Source organism: Emys orbicularis, chromosome 2, assembly GCF_028017835.1.
Source record: "Emys orbicularis isolate rEmyOrb1 chromosome 2, rEmyOrb1.hap1, whole genome shotgun sequence".
In the NCBI taxonomy this organism is placed as follows: domain Eukaryota; kingdom Metazoa; phylum Chordata; order Testudines; family Emydidae; genus Emys; species Emys orbicularis.
The window spans coordinates 9,688,008-9,705,134 of record NC_088684.1 but is presented as its reverse complement, the minus strand read 5'-3'; the positions used below and the strand labels follow the sequence as shown (position 1 = coordinate 9,705,134).

At 43.7% G+C, this 17,127-nt stretch overlaps 1 protein-coding gene across 1 annotated transcript in view; it reads left to right on the top strand.

The window, feature by feature from the left end:
* Nucleotides 1–17,127, top strand: part of DENND3 (DENN domain containing 3) — a 78,614-nt gene that overhangs the window by 49,133 nt on the left and 12,354 nt on the right. The window contains 6 exon segments of the mRNA XM_065399595.1: nt 4,861–5,042; nt 7,481–8,002; nt 9,606–9,865; nt 10,493–10,663; nt 13,801–13,930; nt 14,256–14,363. Of these exon segments, the coding sequence (XP_065255667.1) occupies nt 4,861–5,042; nt 7,481–8,002; nt 9,606–9,865; nt 10,493–10,663; nt 13,801–13,930; nt 14,256–14,363 (1,373 nt within the window).

Genomic DNA, 17,127 nt, shown 5'->3' with positions numbered 1-17,127 from the left:
ACTGATGGGTGCGCGATCAAAAAAGTTTGGAGACCACTGCCCTATACCATTCCCACCCAGCTGGCCATACTGGGATCCATGGGCAATGTATAGGGCCCAAAATCTCAGGCCTCCTAACCTGCTTAGGTTCAGAGCAACACTGTCCCCTTCTCCAACTGTCCCAGTGCCCTCAGAGACGCAAGAGGAAGAGACCTAGGAGCCTGAGGACACAGCTGAAGGTGACACTCTGCAGCCCACTCACATCTCATCTTTGTCACCGGACGAAACGATAATGCCACCCCGCCCCCCCCCCACTATGGGGGATGATTTCAAATCTTTTCAAGACCTCTTCAGAAGGGTAGCTGAATCCCTGGACATTTCGCTAGCACAACTACCAGAGACCCAACACAAGCTCACGGACATACTCCAGGTATCCTCAGTGGCAAAGATAGCCCTGCCAATTAATGATGCTATCATGGAGCCTGCAAAAATAATCTGGCAGACATCCACTACAGCCCCTCTCTTGTGTAAGAGATCTTACAAAAAGTATTATGTGCCAGCAAAAGGAGCTGAATTTTTATTCATCCACCCCACACCAAACTCTCTCGTGGTGGATGCGATCAACCAAAGGGGAAAACCACACCAGTCCAGAATGACCCCATATGATAAGGACTGGAAAAGGCTAGACTTTTTTGGATGGAAAACCTACTCCTCCGCGACACTCCAGTTCTGCATAGCCAATTATGCGGCCCTACTGGCAAAATAAGCACACAATCTGTTTGTGAAAATGTCAGAATTTGTTGAACGTTTACCTGATGACAAAAAAGAGCAATATAAGGCAAATGTTTCTGAAGGGCATCTCTTCACCAGGACGGCCCTACGGGCCTCTCTTGACTCTGCAGACAGGGCAGCATGGTCCATTGCAACATTCATGGTCATGCGCTGTGCATTCTGGCTCCACCTTTCCGGGTTCCCACCTTCCCAAGGGAGATCCAAGCCACTGTTGAGGACTTCTCCTTTTGAAGGGTAAAAATTATTCGCAGACAAAACCGATGTCTCTCTACACACCTTAAGGACTCAAGGGTGAACTTAAAAACCCTGGGCATATACGTACCTGCAAATAAAAAGAGAGAACAGGTTTTACAACCAGAGATTCCGGTCTACACCATACTTCCAGCCACAAAGACGATTCCAGTTTACACCATACTTCCAGACACAAAGACAGTACAACCAACAGCGTAAACAAAACCAGAACAGATGTCAGCAGAACCAAGATCCATTTTCAACGTCTCAACCATCCATCTCCAGACAATCATTTTAAAGGTGTGGTCAAGGGAACGAGACCTTCACACTCTCTGGTTCCAGAACCAGATACGGTCCCCCACCCATTCGGAGACCATCTGTCACCATCCTACCCAGTCTGGAACACCATCACGACAGACAAATGGGTTCTATAGATTATCCAGAAGGACTACTCCATCCCCTTTATTTCTGTCTCACCTACCCAACCCTCTTCCCCGTCCCTCTTCAGGGACCCCTCTCACGAGCACCTGTTATAACAGGAAATAAACCACCTCGTACAATTAGGTGCCGTGGAACCCGTACCATCCCAACACTGGGAGAGGTTTTTATTTCCATTACTTTCTAACTCCGAAATGGAGACCCATTTTGGATTTACAAAAACTCAACAAATTCGTGAGAACATGATGATTCAAAATGATGAAACTAACCACAATAATTCAGGCATTAGAGAAAGGAGATTGGCTCTCAGCCCTTGACCTCCAGGATGCTATTTTCATATTACTGTTCACCCATCACACAGAAGATTCCTGAAATTCACCCTAGGGAATCAGCATTTCCAATACCAAGTACTACCCTTCGGCCTGTCCACTGCCCTAAGAGTTTTTTCCAAGGTTCTTGGTGTCGTTGCAGTTCACCTCTGCAGACAAGGAGTGATGATATTTCCATACTTAGACGACTGCCTGCTAAGGGCACCAACGCAGCAAGGAGCAATAAACGCCACGCAGACCATGATAACCCTGTTCACTGACCTAGGGTTGCAAATAAATGTACAAAAGTCCACACTAGTTCCTGTCCAAAAGTTGGAATTCATAGGGGCCTACCTCGATTGTCTCACAGCAACATTACCCCGACAACACTTCCTCACTCTTGTCAACCTAATTTCAGTGGTGATGGACAGCCCACAAATATCTGCCAGAACATGCTTACAACTCTTGGGGCACATGTCTGCGACAACCTTTGTTCTAAAATATGCTGGACTCCACATGAGATGCTTACAGGCATGGCTTCGAACAGTGTATATACCACACAGATACGCTCTCAACACACGCCTCACAATGCCATGCAGGGTAAAAGACTTGCTAACACGGTGGACAGAAAACGTCTGCTCAGGAGTTCCTTTCCAACAAAAAGCTCCAACCATGACAGACGCTTCCTTACTTGGTTGGGGGGCACATCTACGCGACAATACAATCTAATGCTGCTGGTCCCCAGCGGAGTCCAACTTGCACATAAACTTATTGGAGCTAAGAGCAGTCTGAAATGCATGCAAGCACTTTCTCCCTTTAATCAAAAACAATGCCATCAAGATCCTTATGGAAAATATAGCATGCATGTTCTATATAAATCTCCAAGGGGAAACAGGATCATACTCCTTATGTACAGAGGCAATATGTCTTTGGAATTGGTGCATCACGAACAACATAGATATCGGCATCCTATGTGCCGGGATTTCAGACTACAACAGCCGATCAACTAAGCAAGGATTTTTCACAAACCCACGAGTGGGAGATGGATCCTGGAATTCTCAAAGCCATATTAAAACTGTAGGGGTTCCCCACCATAGATCTATTTGCAACAGCTCAGAACGCCAAGTGCCCGAATATTGCTCCCGGGCCAGATTGGGACACCACTCCCTAGGCGACACACTCCTAAACTGGGAAGTGCAACTGATGTATGCATTTCCCCCAACTCCTCTTAAGCCAAGTCATTGACAAGATCAGGCAGGACAAATCCAGGATCATTCTCATTGTACCCACGTGGCCCAGACAAACGTGGTTCCCATACCTGCGTCAGATGGCAGTGAAACCGCCTCATACCCTTCCCTTAGTGCCTCACCTTCTATCACAAGATGCGGGATGCGTCTGTCACCCCAACTTTGCAGTACTCCACCTCAAGGCCTGGTTACTTACTCCATGGCTGATGGGGGGTCGAGAAGGACTGTTCTGAGGAAGTGAGATATACTACTGAGCAGTCAGAGACTAAGCACAAGAAAGACACATATCCATAAGTGGAAACAATTCTGCACTTGGTGCCAGGGCAAACAGATCTGTCCACAGTCTGCCCCACTGTCAAGAATCCTCAACTATACACTGGGGCTTAAAAAATCAGGGCTATCCATGAGCTCCATCGGAGTACACTTGGCTGCCATCACCTCTTTCCATGACAAGGTGGATGGAGTCACTATATTTGCTCACCCGACGATTAAACACTTCCTTAAAGGCATAGAAAACACTTATCCCACCCTAAGAAACCCTACATCCATGTGGGACCTCAGCCTTGTTCTTTGCGGTCTTACAGGAAAACCGTTTGAGCCCCTTGCAACTTGCTCCTTGTTGCACTTATCTATGAAGGTGTCTTTCCTCATTGCTATCACGTCCGCAAGACGGATGGGAGAATTAGGTGCCCTAATGGCACATCCATCTTATACAATATTCTTTAAGGATAAAGTAATCCTACGATCGCACCCCAAGTTCATACCCAAGGTTGCCTCCCCTTTTCATTTAAATCAGCCCATTTACTTACCTGTATTTTTCCTAAGCCACGTGCTGATGGGAGGGAGGCCTCACTCCACATGCTAGATGTTTGCAGAGCATTAGCTTTCTACATAAAAAGAACAAAAACATCCAGAAAATCACCTAGACTATTCGTTTCCATAACAGAATGCTTGAGGGGCCAAACCATCTTAAAACAGAGACTATCCAAATGGGTATCTGGATGTATCCATTTGTGCTACCAAAACAGTTATCTGCAACTCCCACTGGGAGTCGGTGCATGCTCCACCAGAGCGTTAGCAGCATCTGTGGCCTTTCTAAATAATGTACCTATCATTGACTCTTGCAAAGCAAGTACCTGGACATCAGCCCATACTTTCACTAAACACTATGTGTTAGAACAACAATCAGCAGCAGATGCTCAGTTTGGACTTAGTGTTATCCACCATCAATAAACCAACTCCAAAGCCCCTACCCTCCACTGAGGGGCACTGCTCAATAGTCACCTAAAGTGGAGCACCCACAGGAACACTCCTCGAAGGAGAGGGTTACTCACCTTGTGCAGTAACTGAGGTTCTTCGAGATGGTTGTCTATGTGGGTGCCCCACTACCCTCCCTCCTCCCCTCTACTTTGGAGTTTCCAGCCGATTCTCTGGGGTAGAGAAGGAACTGGGAGATGGTTGGCTGCGCACCGCTATGTAACCTCTCGGAGCGGTGCGAGACTGTTACAGTGCATGCGCGGCTCAACTGGGCACTGCTACTACAAATCTCCAATTACAAGCACAGGGTGCCAAGACATCTAAAGTGGAGCTCCTACAGGGACAACCATCTCAAAGAACCTCAGTTACCACACCAGGTGACTAGCCTTGTTTTTCTAGGTAATTGATGAGCCATCTTTTATGAAACTTTTGTCACATCCTTTGCAGTAAATGTCCTGCAGTAAATTGGCGATAGTCGGAGTGCTGTGAGTTGGTAGGTGTTACTATAATACAAAAAAGAGCAATAATAATAAATTACAATTTATCTTCATTTATGCTGCTGCATAGTATAATATGTGTAAAATGTAATTAAAAATTGTTTTCTTCAGATTAAATTCAATGCTTGATAGCCCAAGAAGACTGACTGTGGAGAAAATGGCTTCTAAAAGATTTAACCCTCAGTATATGATTAGTAAACGTATGGTAATAAGTATGCCTAATCTACAAGATATTAAGCCTCATGATAGTCCTGCTAGGACTTCATCACTCCGAAGATCAGAGACAGAGCATGGTAAGGAAAAATGTATCTAACAAGTACAGTATCTTGTGATATCATGGACCAGGTATTTGGGTGCTCACTCGCCTGGTGTGGCTCACAGTTGAGTGCGCCAATCTCTGGTCAGACTGTCAGAAAACAGGGCAGACACCCAAACTGGTGGTATATTCTACAATTAGATTTCACCAAGCCAGCCACGAATGTGGATTCCTGAAGCACCAAACTAGTTTTACTATAGACAGTCACTGTAGACACTCCAGCCTATAGTACCACTCTCACAAACTGGACTTTATGATGAAAGGTATTTAAACCAAATTCACCACACATCAGGTTCTTCCAGCCCTCTGGGGCAAGTCACTTACCCAGGTCAATCGGTACTTCAAATCACACACCAAAAACAACACTGTAGCCAATCCTTAGTAAACTAACTAAGATTTATTAACTAAGAAAAAGAAATGAGTTATTAAATATTTAAAGCAGATAAAATACATTACAGTTGGATCAGAGTATAGAGTGCAAAATAATATCAGGGATGTTAAATCTGCTAGTTTTCTATGAGTTTCTCTGGGTTGCCCAAATAGATTGGGGACCTCAGTCTCGTTGTTCAAAATTTCCCTTTGTTAAAATTCAACATTCCAGAGATGTGGTAGGAAAGAGGAGGCTACAGGCTTTTGTTCACTCCTTTATATCTTGACCCCTTTTTGCTGGAAAAATCCTGGCTGTGTTACATGTCAGGCAGCTTCATGGCATACGTGCTCGGTCATCCATCCTTCATCTGAATTGCAGATTCTAGCTTGCACCTTTGCCAGAGTGCCATGTAAGCTATCTTCAGGGACAACATGCAGACACCTTAGTTTACAACTCCTTTGTTATTTCTAAAGAGCTAACCCAGGGGTCTCAAACTCAAATGACCACGAGGACCACATGAGGACTAGTACATTGGCCCGAGGGCTGCTTTACTGACACCTCCCCCCCCCCCCCGCCGGCCTTGGCCCCGTCCCCACTCCAACCCTTCCATGAGGCCCGCCCCTGCCCTGCCTCTTCCCACCCCTTCCCTGCCCCCATTCCAACCCCTTCCCCGAAATCCCCACCCCAACTCTGCCCCCTCCCTACCCCCAGGGGGTGCAGGAGGGGTGTGGGGTGTGGCGGGGGCTCAAGGCAGGGAGGTGGGGTGTGGGGTGCAGGAGGGATGAGGGGTGTGGCAGGGGGTCAGGTTGCAGGGTAGGGCAGGGGGTTGGGCTGCAGGAGGTGTGCGGGGTGCGGCAGGGGGTCAGGGTGCAGGAGGGGTGCAGCAGGGGGCTCAGGGCAGGTGGTTGGGGTGCAGGAGGGGTGCGGGCTGTGGCATGGGGCTCAGGGCAGGGGGTTAGGGTGCAGGGTGCGGCGGGGGCTCAGGGCAGGGGGGAGGGGTGCAGGGTGTGGCAAGCGGTCGGGGTGCGGCAGGGGGCTCAGGGCAGGGGGTTCGGCTGCAGAAGGGGTTTGGGAGGTGCGGCCAATGGGAGCTGCTGGGGGCGGTGCCTGAAGCAAGAGCAACACACAGACCTCAGTGCCCCGCATCCCCCAGGTTCCGGCCGCATACCGGAGTGGCGCGGGGGCAGGGCAGGCAGGGAGCCTGCCCTGCCCCCGGTGCGCGCCGTGCCGGAGCCGCTCTAGGTAAACTCTGGGAGGGGGGGGGGGGCCGCGAGGAGCTCGCGGGCCGCAGAAAGTAACCCCGCGGGCCGTGTGTTTGAGACCCCTGAGCTAACCTGTGGGCGTTTCTCAGACTCACAACATGTTTAAGATACAAACACACATAAAAATTTCATAACCCCTCATGCAATGTCTTGTACTTAGTACAAAATTGATCACAATTTTGCAACAGGACCATATTAGTGTAGATGGTCACCTTCCTTTCTATACAGTATCACACTGACCATGTAAACACAGCGGAAGTCAGGAGGTGGTAACCAAACCATGCATGAAGTAGTGACTTGCATCATCCTGAACCTTTGGCTGCTCTGAGCTCAGAATTGTGCTATCCTGTAACCACCACAAGGGACTGAACACCTACTCGAGTGTTGTCATTGTGGGGCTGCTTCCTGGACCAGTTACTGTGTCCATTTATCCTTTCCCACCTAGGGCTCAGTTCAGAAGTACATTTAAGCAGGTACTTAAGCTCATCTCTGTTCAGCAAAGTCAATGGGGTTTAAACGTGTCCCAGAACTAAAGTATGTGCTTAAGTGTTTTGCTGAATAGGGATGGACTACTGAATCAGGGTCTGTGCTGGCATCAAGGAGTGTGTGTGAACAATTTTATTTGTCTCACAGGCATAATATTGCATTATTGGGGGAGCAGGTCACATTTTAGGTTATGCAGGATATATTTTTAATTTTTTAAAAAAAATTCCTTGTTTGAAGATGCTTGTAAGCTTTCATTCTTCACTTTTATATCGAGCATTTTACTTTTTTTTTTTTTAGCTGTAAAATTGTCATCTAAATCAATTAGTACGTTCAGGATCCCAGAAATTCACTTTCCTCTGATGAATCAGTGTGTTCACACCTACTATACAGATTTTATCAATCATCTCACCAGAGCTATAAATATTTTACAACATGATAACTCAGCACTGCTGGCAAGATATTTCTACCTTCGTGGACTTATTGGTTTGATGCAAGGGAAACTACTGGATGCGCTTTCAGACTTTCAGAATCTATATAAAACAGACATAAGAATTTTCCCTACTGATCTTGTGAGGAAGATGGTGGAAACTATGCCTCCTTCTGAACGTTCCCTAGCAGAGCGCAAACCCGAGTTGAAGAGGTTGATCAGTCAAGTGATGGAAAAACAAAGAGAAGTTACAAAAGTAGATGACCATGTAAAAAATTTTAAATTACCAAAAACACACATGCAGTTGGACGATTTTGTGAAGCGAATCCAAGAATCTGGGATTGTCAAAGATATAGACACAATACATCGGCTATTTGATGCCTTAACAGTAGGTAAGTAGAAAATATGTTGTGTTAATTAACATCTATTTTTTATACTTTTATTGATAAGTGATGTAAGTTGCTGTCTAGAGTCTATTTTTTTCTCTGGCCTTCAGGAAAATATTTTCAAATGTTTCTCAATGCAATAAGCGTCCGTGTGTGTGTGTGTGTGTGTGTGTGTGTGTGTGTGCTGAATCTGTGTGTGTCCATGTCCATGTAGCACAGAACTTTTAAATTCACAGTAAAATGTTTTTGTAATTTTTGTAAACACACAAGCATTGTTACCACAGTCTATCATTTCCATTACATTACTCAGTTATGCACGTAGACCCAAACTCAGCAAAGTAATAAATGGTGCTATTCATGTGCTTAAAGTTAAGCATGTGCTTAGGCAGGGTTTCTCAAACAGGGGTCGCCGCTTGTGTAGGGAAAGCCCCTGGCGGGCCGGGCCGGTTATTTACCTGCCCCGTCCGCAGGTCTGGCCGATCGCAGCTCCCACTGGCTGCGGATCGCTGCTCCGGGCCAATGGGAGCTGCTGGAAGCGGCGCGGGCTGAGGAACTTCCTAGCCGCCGCTTCCAGCAGCTCCCATTGGCCCGGAGCAGCGATCCGCGGCCAGTGGGAGCCGCGATCGGCTGGACCTGCAGACGGGGCACGTAAACAGCCCGGCCCGGCCCGCCAGGGGCTTTCCCTACACAAGCGGTGACCCCTGTTTGAGAAACCCTGTGTTTAGGTATCTCGCTGAATTGGGGCCTTTGTGCTACATCCTCATCATTTTGGTTGTGAAATTTAACAGAAAATGAAACTCCACCTTATGGCAATTTTTAATTGGGATAATTGCAGGAGATCTTATTTAGTGCAGTACATTTGACTCATTCTACACCAGGTGCTAAATGGTGTCTGCGGTGGTGTCTGCAAACCTGTTCACCATAGTCAGTGGGTGAAGATTTCAGTCTTTTTTTTTTTTTGTATTAGCATTTAATTGTCCAGTGATATGACAGCTCTATCTTGACTTAGATTACAGATAAAATATAGTCATATCCTAATCCCCAGCAGATATGTCCATATGATAAAATCACTAAACAGTATCGCAGACTAGCAATCTGTTCAAGAAAGGTCTGGAATTTGAATAACAAGGGCTACATTTTTCATGAAGCTACCATTAGAGCCTGAATAAGTACCATGGATTATAAAAGAAAAGTTCAGGATGATGTTTCCAGGATAATTTCTTTACCTCCTAAATCTGAAACATGAATTTTGTGCCCTGGTTCTCCAGGGTAATAAAGGCCACACCATTTGCAATTTGCTGTGTGTAATAACTGCAGTTTAATTGTCACAGTTGGAGCAGGTGGGGAGAGACCCAAATGGATGGATGGAGGCCCATGGTATAAGCTAGCAGCAAAGTACTCCTCCCCCCCCCCCCCCCCCCAGGGACAAAGAGAAAGCAGGGGAGGAATTCTCACTTTGAAATGTCTCCCGGGGTTACTCTTGGCAGCTTATACACCAACCCTTGCTCAGGGCTTAAGCACAATCTAACCCTTAGTATCCTCAAAATATATTTTATTTTAAATTCATATAATGGCTTCAAATAATAAATAACTTTTAAAAACTTTTAAGGACACCAGAAACAAATTGACCCTGAAACATTCAAAGATTTCTACAACTACTGGAAGGAAACAGAAGCAGAGGCTCAAGAGGTTAATTTGCCACACACTGTACTAGAGCATTTAGATACAAATGAATGTGTCTACAAGTTATCCTGCTCAGTTAAAACTACTTATGGAGTAGGAAAAATAGCAATGACCCAGAAGCGCTTGTTCCTTTTGACTGAAGGAAGGCCTGGCTATGTTGAGATCACAACTTTCAGGAATATAGAGGTGAGCATGAAGTAATTGTTGCGATCTGTTACATGATTGTGAGCAAGAATATGCCAGACTCCATCCTGGTAGCACAGCCTCTCTCTCAAGCTGAGACATTTCATGAATGTTATACAAGAGAAAGAACTATGATGGCAGGGAATATATCTTTAAAAAAATCACTAATTCTATCCATGGCTACAACCAAAGTTTGAGGTATTTCTCAGTGCTGATTGGCCCTGCTAATGGATCAGTGCCCAATAGGGTAGGTGCTGTATAGAGCTATAGAAAAAAGGCAGTCGTCCAAAGAGCTTGTGTCTTTTCATAAATCCAGACTATAAGTGTCTGAAAAAACAAATTGGGGCTAGGGAGTGAGAATGGATGGGGGTAACAGTAAAATGAGCACATTTTGTACAATCAGAAGTAGTCTTAGCTCACCCCCTGTTTAGCAATATACCTAAACATAAATTGTCCTTTGAACATTTAGTTCTCATAAACGCTGATCAGAGACCCTGTCTGGGTGTTTGTGTATGTCAACACAAGAGAATTAGTTGTGGCTAGGAATGTTAGAAGTTGTCATGCTTAATGAATACTGCACCTTCTCTGTGATTGTGCTTTACTGGTTTCTTTGTTTCTCTGCATTTACAGGATGTTAAAAGTACTACTGTAGCTTTCCTTCTTCTGAGAATACCCACTCTGAGGATTAAGTCCGTGTCCAAAAAGGAAGTCTTTGAAGCTAACCTTAAGACAGAGTGTGATCTTTGGCACTTGATGGTGAAAGAGATGTGGGCTGGGAAGAAAATGGCAGATGATCACAAGGTATAAATATTACTTTTTTAGTTGAGCTATTTGTAATCACTATTTATAAATGTTTCTGTTCCTAGTGTACTTGGGAATTCACATAAAAACCTGGAAATGTGTATTCCGCTTTTCAGCAAAGAGTGAATAAAAGAGCACAGGGGGGTCTCCTATGGCAAAAAAAAAAAAAAAAAAAAAAAGATTTACTAAAACATGATTCTGTTTAGTACTATAGTACAGCTTGAAGTACTATAATTTAAGAAGAAATCATTTAAAATCTGGTTGTCAAAATAAATGTGCAAAGTAAGTTTTTGTCATAGGTCATAAAATAAAATTTTATTTTAATTTTTGTCATAGGTCACAAACAAAAAACCAAAAGGCTGACATTTCTGCCCACATCTGTTTTAATTAAAACAAAAAAACAACTCAGTAAAGTGTGAAATGGAGGCCTTAATAGAAAATTTCCCTCATTTTGCTTGGCACATTATTATGAAAGGTCACATGGCGAGAGGATTTTACCATGCCTGGTCATGTGGTCCTGAATCCTGTGAGTAGATGGGCTAACACAAATTCCTGCACCACAGAGACCCCACGGAGAAGGTTTATACAAACAGAATATTCATCCAATCCAAAGACGTTGAGGGTAATCCAGGAACAAATAGATCACTTATCTATGTTGGAGAACTAGAGAAGCTACAGGACCGAGAATGATTACATGACACATTTAATATTCTTTGTAGTCCCAAAGAAACTGGGCATCTCAAGAGCAGTCCTGTATCTTTATTTCTGAATATCTGTTTAGTGTTTTTATCCAGAATTGAAATAAATGTCAATTCCACAGTAGCTGTAAAGCTAGCTAGAAAGCCTTGCAATGTAAGTTCATATTGCACTCTTCTAGAAAGATGTCCATATTCTGGGCAGAAAGAACTTGAGTCTATTATGAAGACATATGCAAAGTGGTCACTTGGTCTAAACTTTATACATTCACCATAGCACTGCAGGCCGGACCTTGTGGATTCAGCTGATACTGCCTTCAGCAGAAGGATCTTGTATACTGTAGGACATGAGCCACACATACTAACATGCCAAAATTCATAAATACTTCCCCCCCCAAGTATTTACTCTGTCTATTTACTTGCTTTATTTTACTGCTGACAAAGGCACAGTCCTGTGCACCATTTAGCACGCTGGGGGCTGAGAATGGGAAATGTTATTTTACCATACCTACTGATTTTCCTTTCTTAGAAGTCTTGGACACTGGTCCAATTCCTGCCTAAAAATATGTGATGGGGCGTCATGTACCTCTTGTACATGGTAGGTTGAAGGGCTGCTACTAGCAGGTCAGGCTCTTGTACTAGATATGGACTGGCTGCAGATTTTCCTTTATTGAAAAAGAGAGAGAGAGATGCGGGAAATGTGTCTTTCATAAGATCCTTTAATGCACTGCTGGCTCTAGCTATTACCAGCTCAGGTAAAGTATGTTACACATGGCACAATCTACATTACAATACAATTTAGTATCTGGTAAGGTTAGGTTAGATTTCAAAGTTGTTTTTATCTAATTTTAACAGTGGAAATCAGTGTCTGTGCAGCTCTGGAATTGTTCTTCTGGGATGGATTTATTCAAGTCTATATAGGTTCCTACGCTGCACTCATTACTGTAGTATACGAGCACTTTTCAATAGTGCCTAAAGCCACATAAACATCTGTCCTGTATGCATGCGCGCGCACACACACACACACGTACGTACGTACGTTTGTTTGTTTGTTTGTTAGAGAAGGTTTGTACGAGTTCATTCCACAATCTTGGGCCAGCCCCTGAGAAAGCTCTGCTCGTTCACAGACACGTTTGTAGAACATTACATTGTGCCAGAGGAACGAAGTTGTTGACCACGGATTCTGTCTTGGAGCTATAGTCACTCTTTTAGCTATCCTGGCTCAGGCCACTGAAGCACTGAGTGCCTTGAACTTATTCTGTGGGATACCAGTGTAGGGAACAGAGGATGGGTGTGATGAGCTTGTGGTAGTCAGTGTTGCTGAAGAGATGTGTTGCAGCGTTCTGTACCAGTTAGTTTTCTAAGCTCTAAAGGCTTCAAGACCAGGTATATTGCTTTGCTTGTGGCTCTCCAGTTGAGAGGTGACTAAGCTGTGAAAAACTGAAGCATGGTCATTGTTCGCCAGGATGGGGTCTCAACCAAATGGAGATGGTAGAAAATGTTACTTTCAGATGCTGGTATGTGAGAGCTTGGACTCAGTGAGGAATCCAAGAGTACTCCTAAATTATGGCGTAAACAGACCAATTGCAGGTATGTACCTTCAACCAAATGAGACTGTACGATGGCTGCTAACTCTTCAAAATGCTTTCTTCTATCCACCAGCATTACCTCTGTCTTGCTTGGATACAGCTTCAGCCAGCTGTTCTTGATCCATGAGCTGATCTTGCCCAAGCACTGGCCTATCATGATGGTAGTGGTATGGTCATATGTGGTGAAGGATTAATGGAGCTGTGTGTCATCTGCATATTGTTGCCACTTGAGTCCATGTCAGCTGACCAGTTCACCTAGTGGCTGCATGGAGATGTTGAATAGGACTGGAGAGAGAATTGATCCTTGTGGGACTCCACAAATGAGTTGGCTAGTGGTGGAGCACTCTCCTGTCACTACTCTTGGGTCCATTCCTCCAGGAAGGATTCTCAAACCATTTTAGCACATTACCTTGGACCCCTGCCACCTCTCTCGGGTGAGACAGCAGAATCTTACGGTCAACGGTGTTGAAAGCTGCAGGGGAGCGCCCAAAGGATGACAGTGGATGTCTGTCCTCTCTCTACTGATAGCAGGTGACCATCCATCAGTGTCACTAAAACAGTTTTAGATCCATGTCCTCGCCTGAATCCAGATTGGGCCAGGTATAGAACAGCTGCAGTTCAATGAGTTTGAATTTGGCCTTTTGGGTAGCTTCTCTATGAGCTTGCTCAGGAACAGAATGGTTGACACTGGGCAGTAGTTTGCTAGAACTGATGTGGCTTAGACAGCAGATGCTGCTATAGGCGTAGGGGTGCTTCTAATAATATTGAGAGAGCCCTGTTGTGAGTATAGAAAATGGGACTGTGTAAGAAAAATGATTACTAGATGAGCTAAAATCAGGTTTTTCATTTTTAGGATCCTCAATATATTCAACAAGCCCTGACCAATGTCCTCCTGATGGATGCTGTAGTTGGTGCACTGCATTCCTCCAAAACCATTTATGCTGCTTCCAAACTATCTTACTTTGACAAGATGAAAAATGAAGGTCAGTTATATATGCTTCAGGGGTGCACTTGCCATTATAATTAAGTCTGCTTCAACTTTTTCTAAATCCTGTGTTCAAAGGGTTGTGTCTAAGAAGCTGAAATTTTATATACTATGCAAGTTGTTGGCCCAGATGCGTTCTTTCACTTCATTTATAGAGTATTTTCTCACAAGGCATTGTTTTAAATTTAAATAAAAAATGTTAACACTTTAATCTCATAATCTGAATAAACGGTACAGGTTTATTCTAAAATTCATGAGTTTTATATAATTTGAGGTTTACATTTTTACAGTTTTTTAAATTGTACAATATCTTTGTGTTTCAGTGCCCATGATGGTCCCAAAAACTACATCAGAAACACTAAAGCACAAGATTAATCCCTCAGTTGGCGAGACTTTTCCACAAGCAGTAGACGTCTTGCTCTATACACCAGGTACCGTGATATAGTTCATTCTTGAAATTCATCCACTTTAAATTAGATGCAAAGCTTAAAATCACCTGCTGCTATAACTTGTGGAGGAAGTAGCCTGATGTTGCTGCTGTTATGGCGTGTTTTGTGTATATAAAATATTGCACACAAAAAAACATGTTAAAAGAATATTATTAAGTTTGGAAGATCAAGTACTCAAAAGTTAGGAAATGCCAAAATTAAGGTTGCCTGTGAAACCTTAATTTACCCCTGTTGTGGATATGCATAATGATATAGTCTTTAATTACATGATCACATACTACTTTTTCCATAGCATTCCTATCTGACTGAATGCACAGGATGGTGGATGGTGCTCAGTTAATTAGAGCTATTCAATATTTTGTTTTATCCTCATTGTTCAATGTATAAACTTATTTACTGCACTACTTAAAACCCGCTCTGAAGACAGAATTATTAATTTCCTCATTGGGCTTTTCTATGGTGCTCATCACTATACAATCTAAATGCTTCACAGATATTAATGATTTTACTTTCATAACATTCCTGTGAGATGAGAGGGTATTATTATCCCCATTTTACAGATGGTGAACTGACGGAGATATTAAGGATAAAAGTATCCACTAATTTTGGGTGCCCAATTTGAGACACCTATAAGCTGATTTTTCAGAGTATTAACTATTAGTATAGCTTCAACTTCCAGTCATTGGAGCATGTTATACCTGTCTCTGCTAGATAGAAGAGCCCATTATTAAATATTTTTCCCCATGTAGACACTTATAGACTGTAATCAAGTCACCCCTTAACCTTTTCTAAACTAAATAGATTGAGCTTGAGTCTGTCATAAGGCACGTTTTGTAATCCTCTAATGTCTAATCCATTCTCATGGCTATTCTTTGAACCTTCTCCAATTTATCAACATCCTTCTTGACTTGTGAACATCAGAAATGGACACAGTATTCCAGCAATAGTCATGCCAGTGCCAAATAGAGGTAAAATAAGCTCACTGCTCCTACATGAGATTCCCCTGTTTATGCATCTAAGGATTGCATTAGCCCTTTTGGCCACAGCATTGCTCTGGGAGCTCATGTTCAGTTAATTCACCTATATTTTTTCAGAGTCACTGCTTCCCAGGACAGAGTTTCCCTTCCTGTAAATATGACCTACATTCTTCGTTCCTAGATGTATATATTTACATTTGGCCATGTTAAAATGCATATTGTTTGTTTGCGCCTATGTTACCAAGCAATCCAGATTGGTATCAGTGTCCTGTCCTCTTCCTTATTTCTCACTTCCCCCAGTTTTTGTCATCTGCAAACTTTATTAGTGATGATTTTATGTTTGTTCCAGGTCATTGACAAAAATGTTAAATAGTGTAGGGCCAAGAACTGATCCCTGCAGGACCCCATTAGGAACACACCTAGTCAATAACGATTCCCCATTTACAATTACATTTTGAAACCTATCAGTTAACCAGTTTTTAATCCATTTAATGTGTGCCAGGTTAACTATGTCGTTTTAGTTGTTTAATCAAACTGTCATGCAGAACCAAGTAAAATGCCCTACAGAAATCTAAATCTAGTACATCACCACTATTATTTGTATCAACCAAAACTGTAATCTTATTTTAAAAAAAAAAAAAGATATCAAGTTAATTTGACAGGATCTATTTTCCTTAAACCCAGGTTGATTGGCATTATTTATATTACCCTCCTTTAATTCTATATTAACCGAGTCCTGTATTGGCTGCTCCATTATCTTGCATGTCAGCCTGACAAACTTGTAATGATTCCAGGTCATCCTATTTAACCTTTTTAAATATTGGCACAACATTTGCTTTTTTCCAGGCTTCTGGAATTTCCCCAGTGTTCCAAGACATTTAAAATCCATGTTAACGGTTTAGCAAGCTTCTCAGATAGCTCTTTTTAAAACTCTGGACCTGCAGATTTAGAAATGTCTAACTTAACATCCTCCTGAGAGAGAGAATTTTTTAATAGAGGGTTTCACTTCTCCTCAAAGCCAGGTGTTTTTCTTTTTCTTTTTCTTGTTTTAAACCAGGAAGATCTTATTCCTCAATTGTGGGACTGTGGCTTTTTGAGTATCTAGTAAAGTGTTCTTAAACAATTTCCATATATTGTGAGACAGCAGGGCCAGAGAGCAGCAGGGAAATGATTCTCTTGGGTTCTGGGTGCGCCCGCCCGTTGCTAAAGGACTCTTCCCTCAGCCTTCGGGGAGGATCCACAAGGTCCAGGAACTCAAATAATTACGGGGGACAACCAAAAAGGTAACAGGGGCAGGTGTGAATGTCAAAGGGTCAAACGAAGGGAACCCGAAGGGGACACCGAGCAGAGAACCCCGAACAGAGCCCACTGCTCCTCAAAGGTGTTAAGGAAGCCAGCGGATGCCACCCAGAGGAACTCTGCCCGGATGCGTGAATGGAGGGAGGACCGGAAATAGGCCCCACTGTCTCAAAGAACCCCCTCAGCCAACATCCTCTCCCTGGTGTTGTAGATGGCAGGAGAGTGGTTCTATTGGGTACTGGGAAGTGGGCGGGCGGAAGCCTGCCCACAGCTAAAGGCCCCTCCCCCAGCCTGCGGAGGAGCTACTGAGCCCAGACCTCAACTAAAGTCATGGGACAACGAAGGAAAAAAACGGATGGGTGTGGGGGTCAAAGGGCCATAACTAGGGAACTGGAAGGGGACACCGAGCAGAGAATCTCGGACAGCGCCCACTGCTCCTCAAAAGCATCCAAGGAGCCAGTGGACGCTGT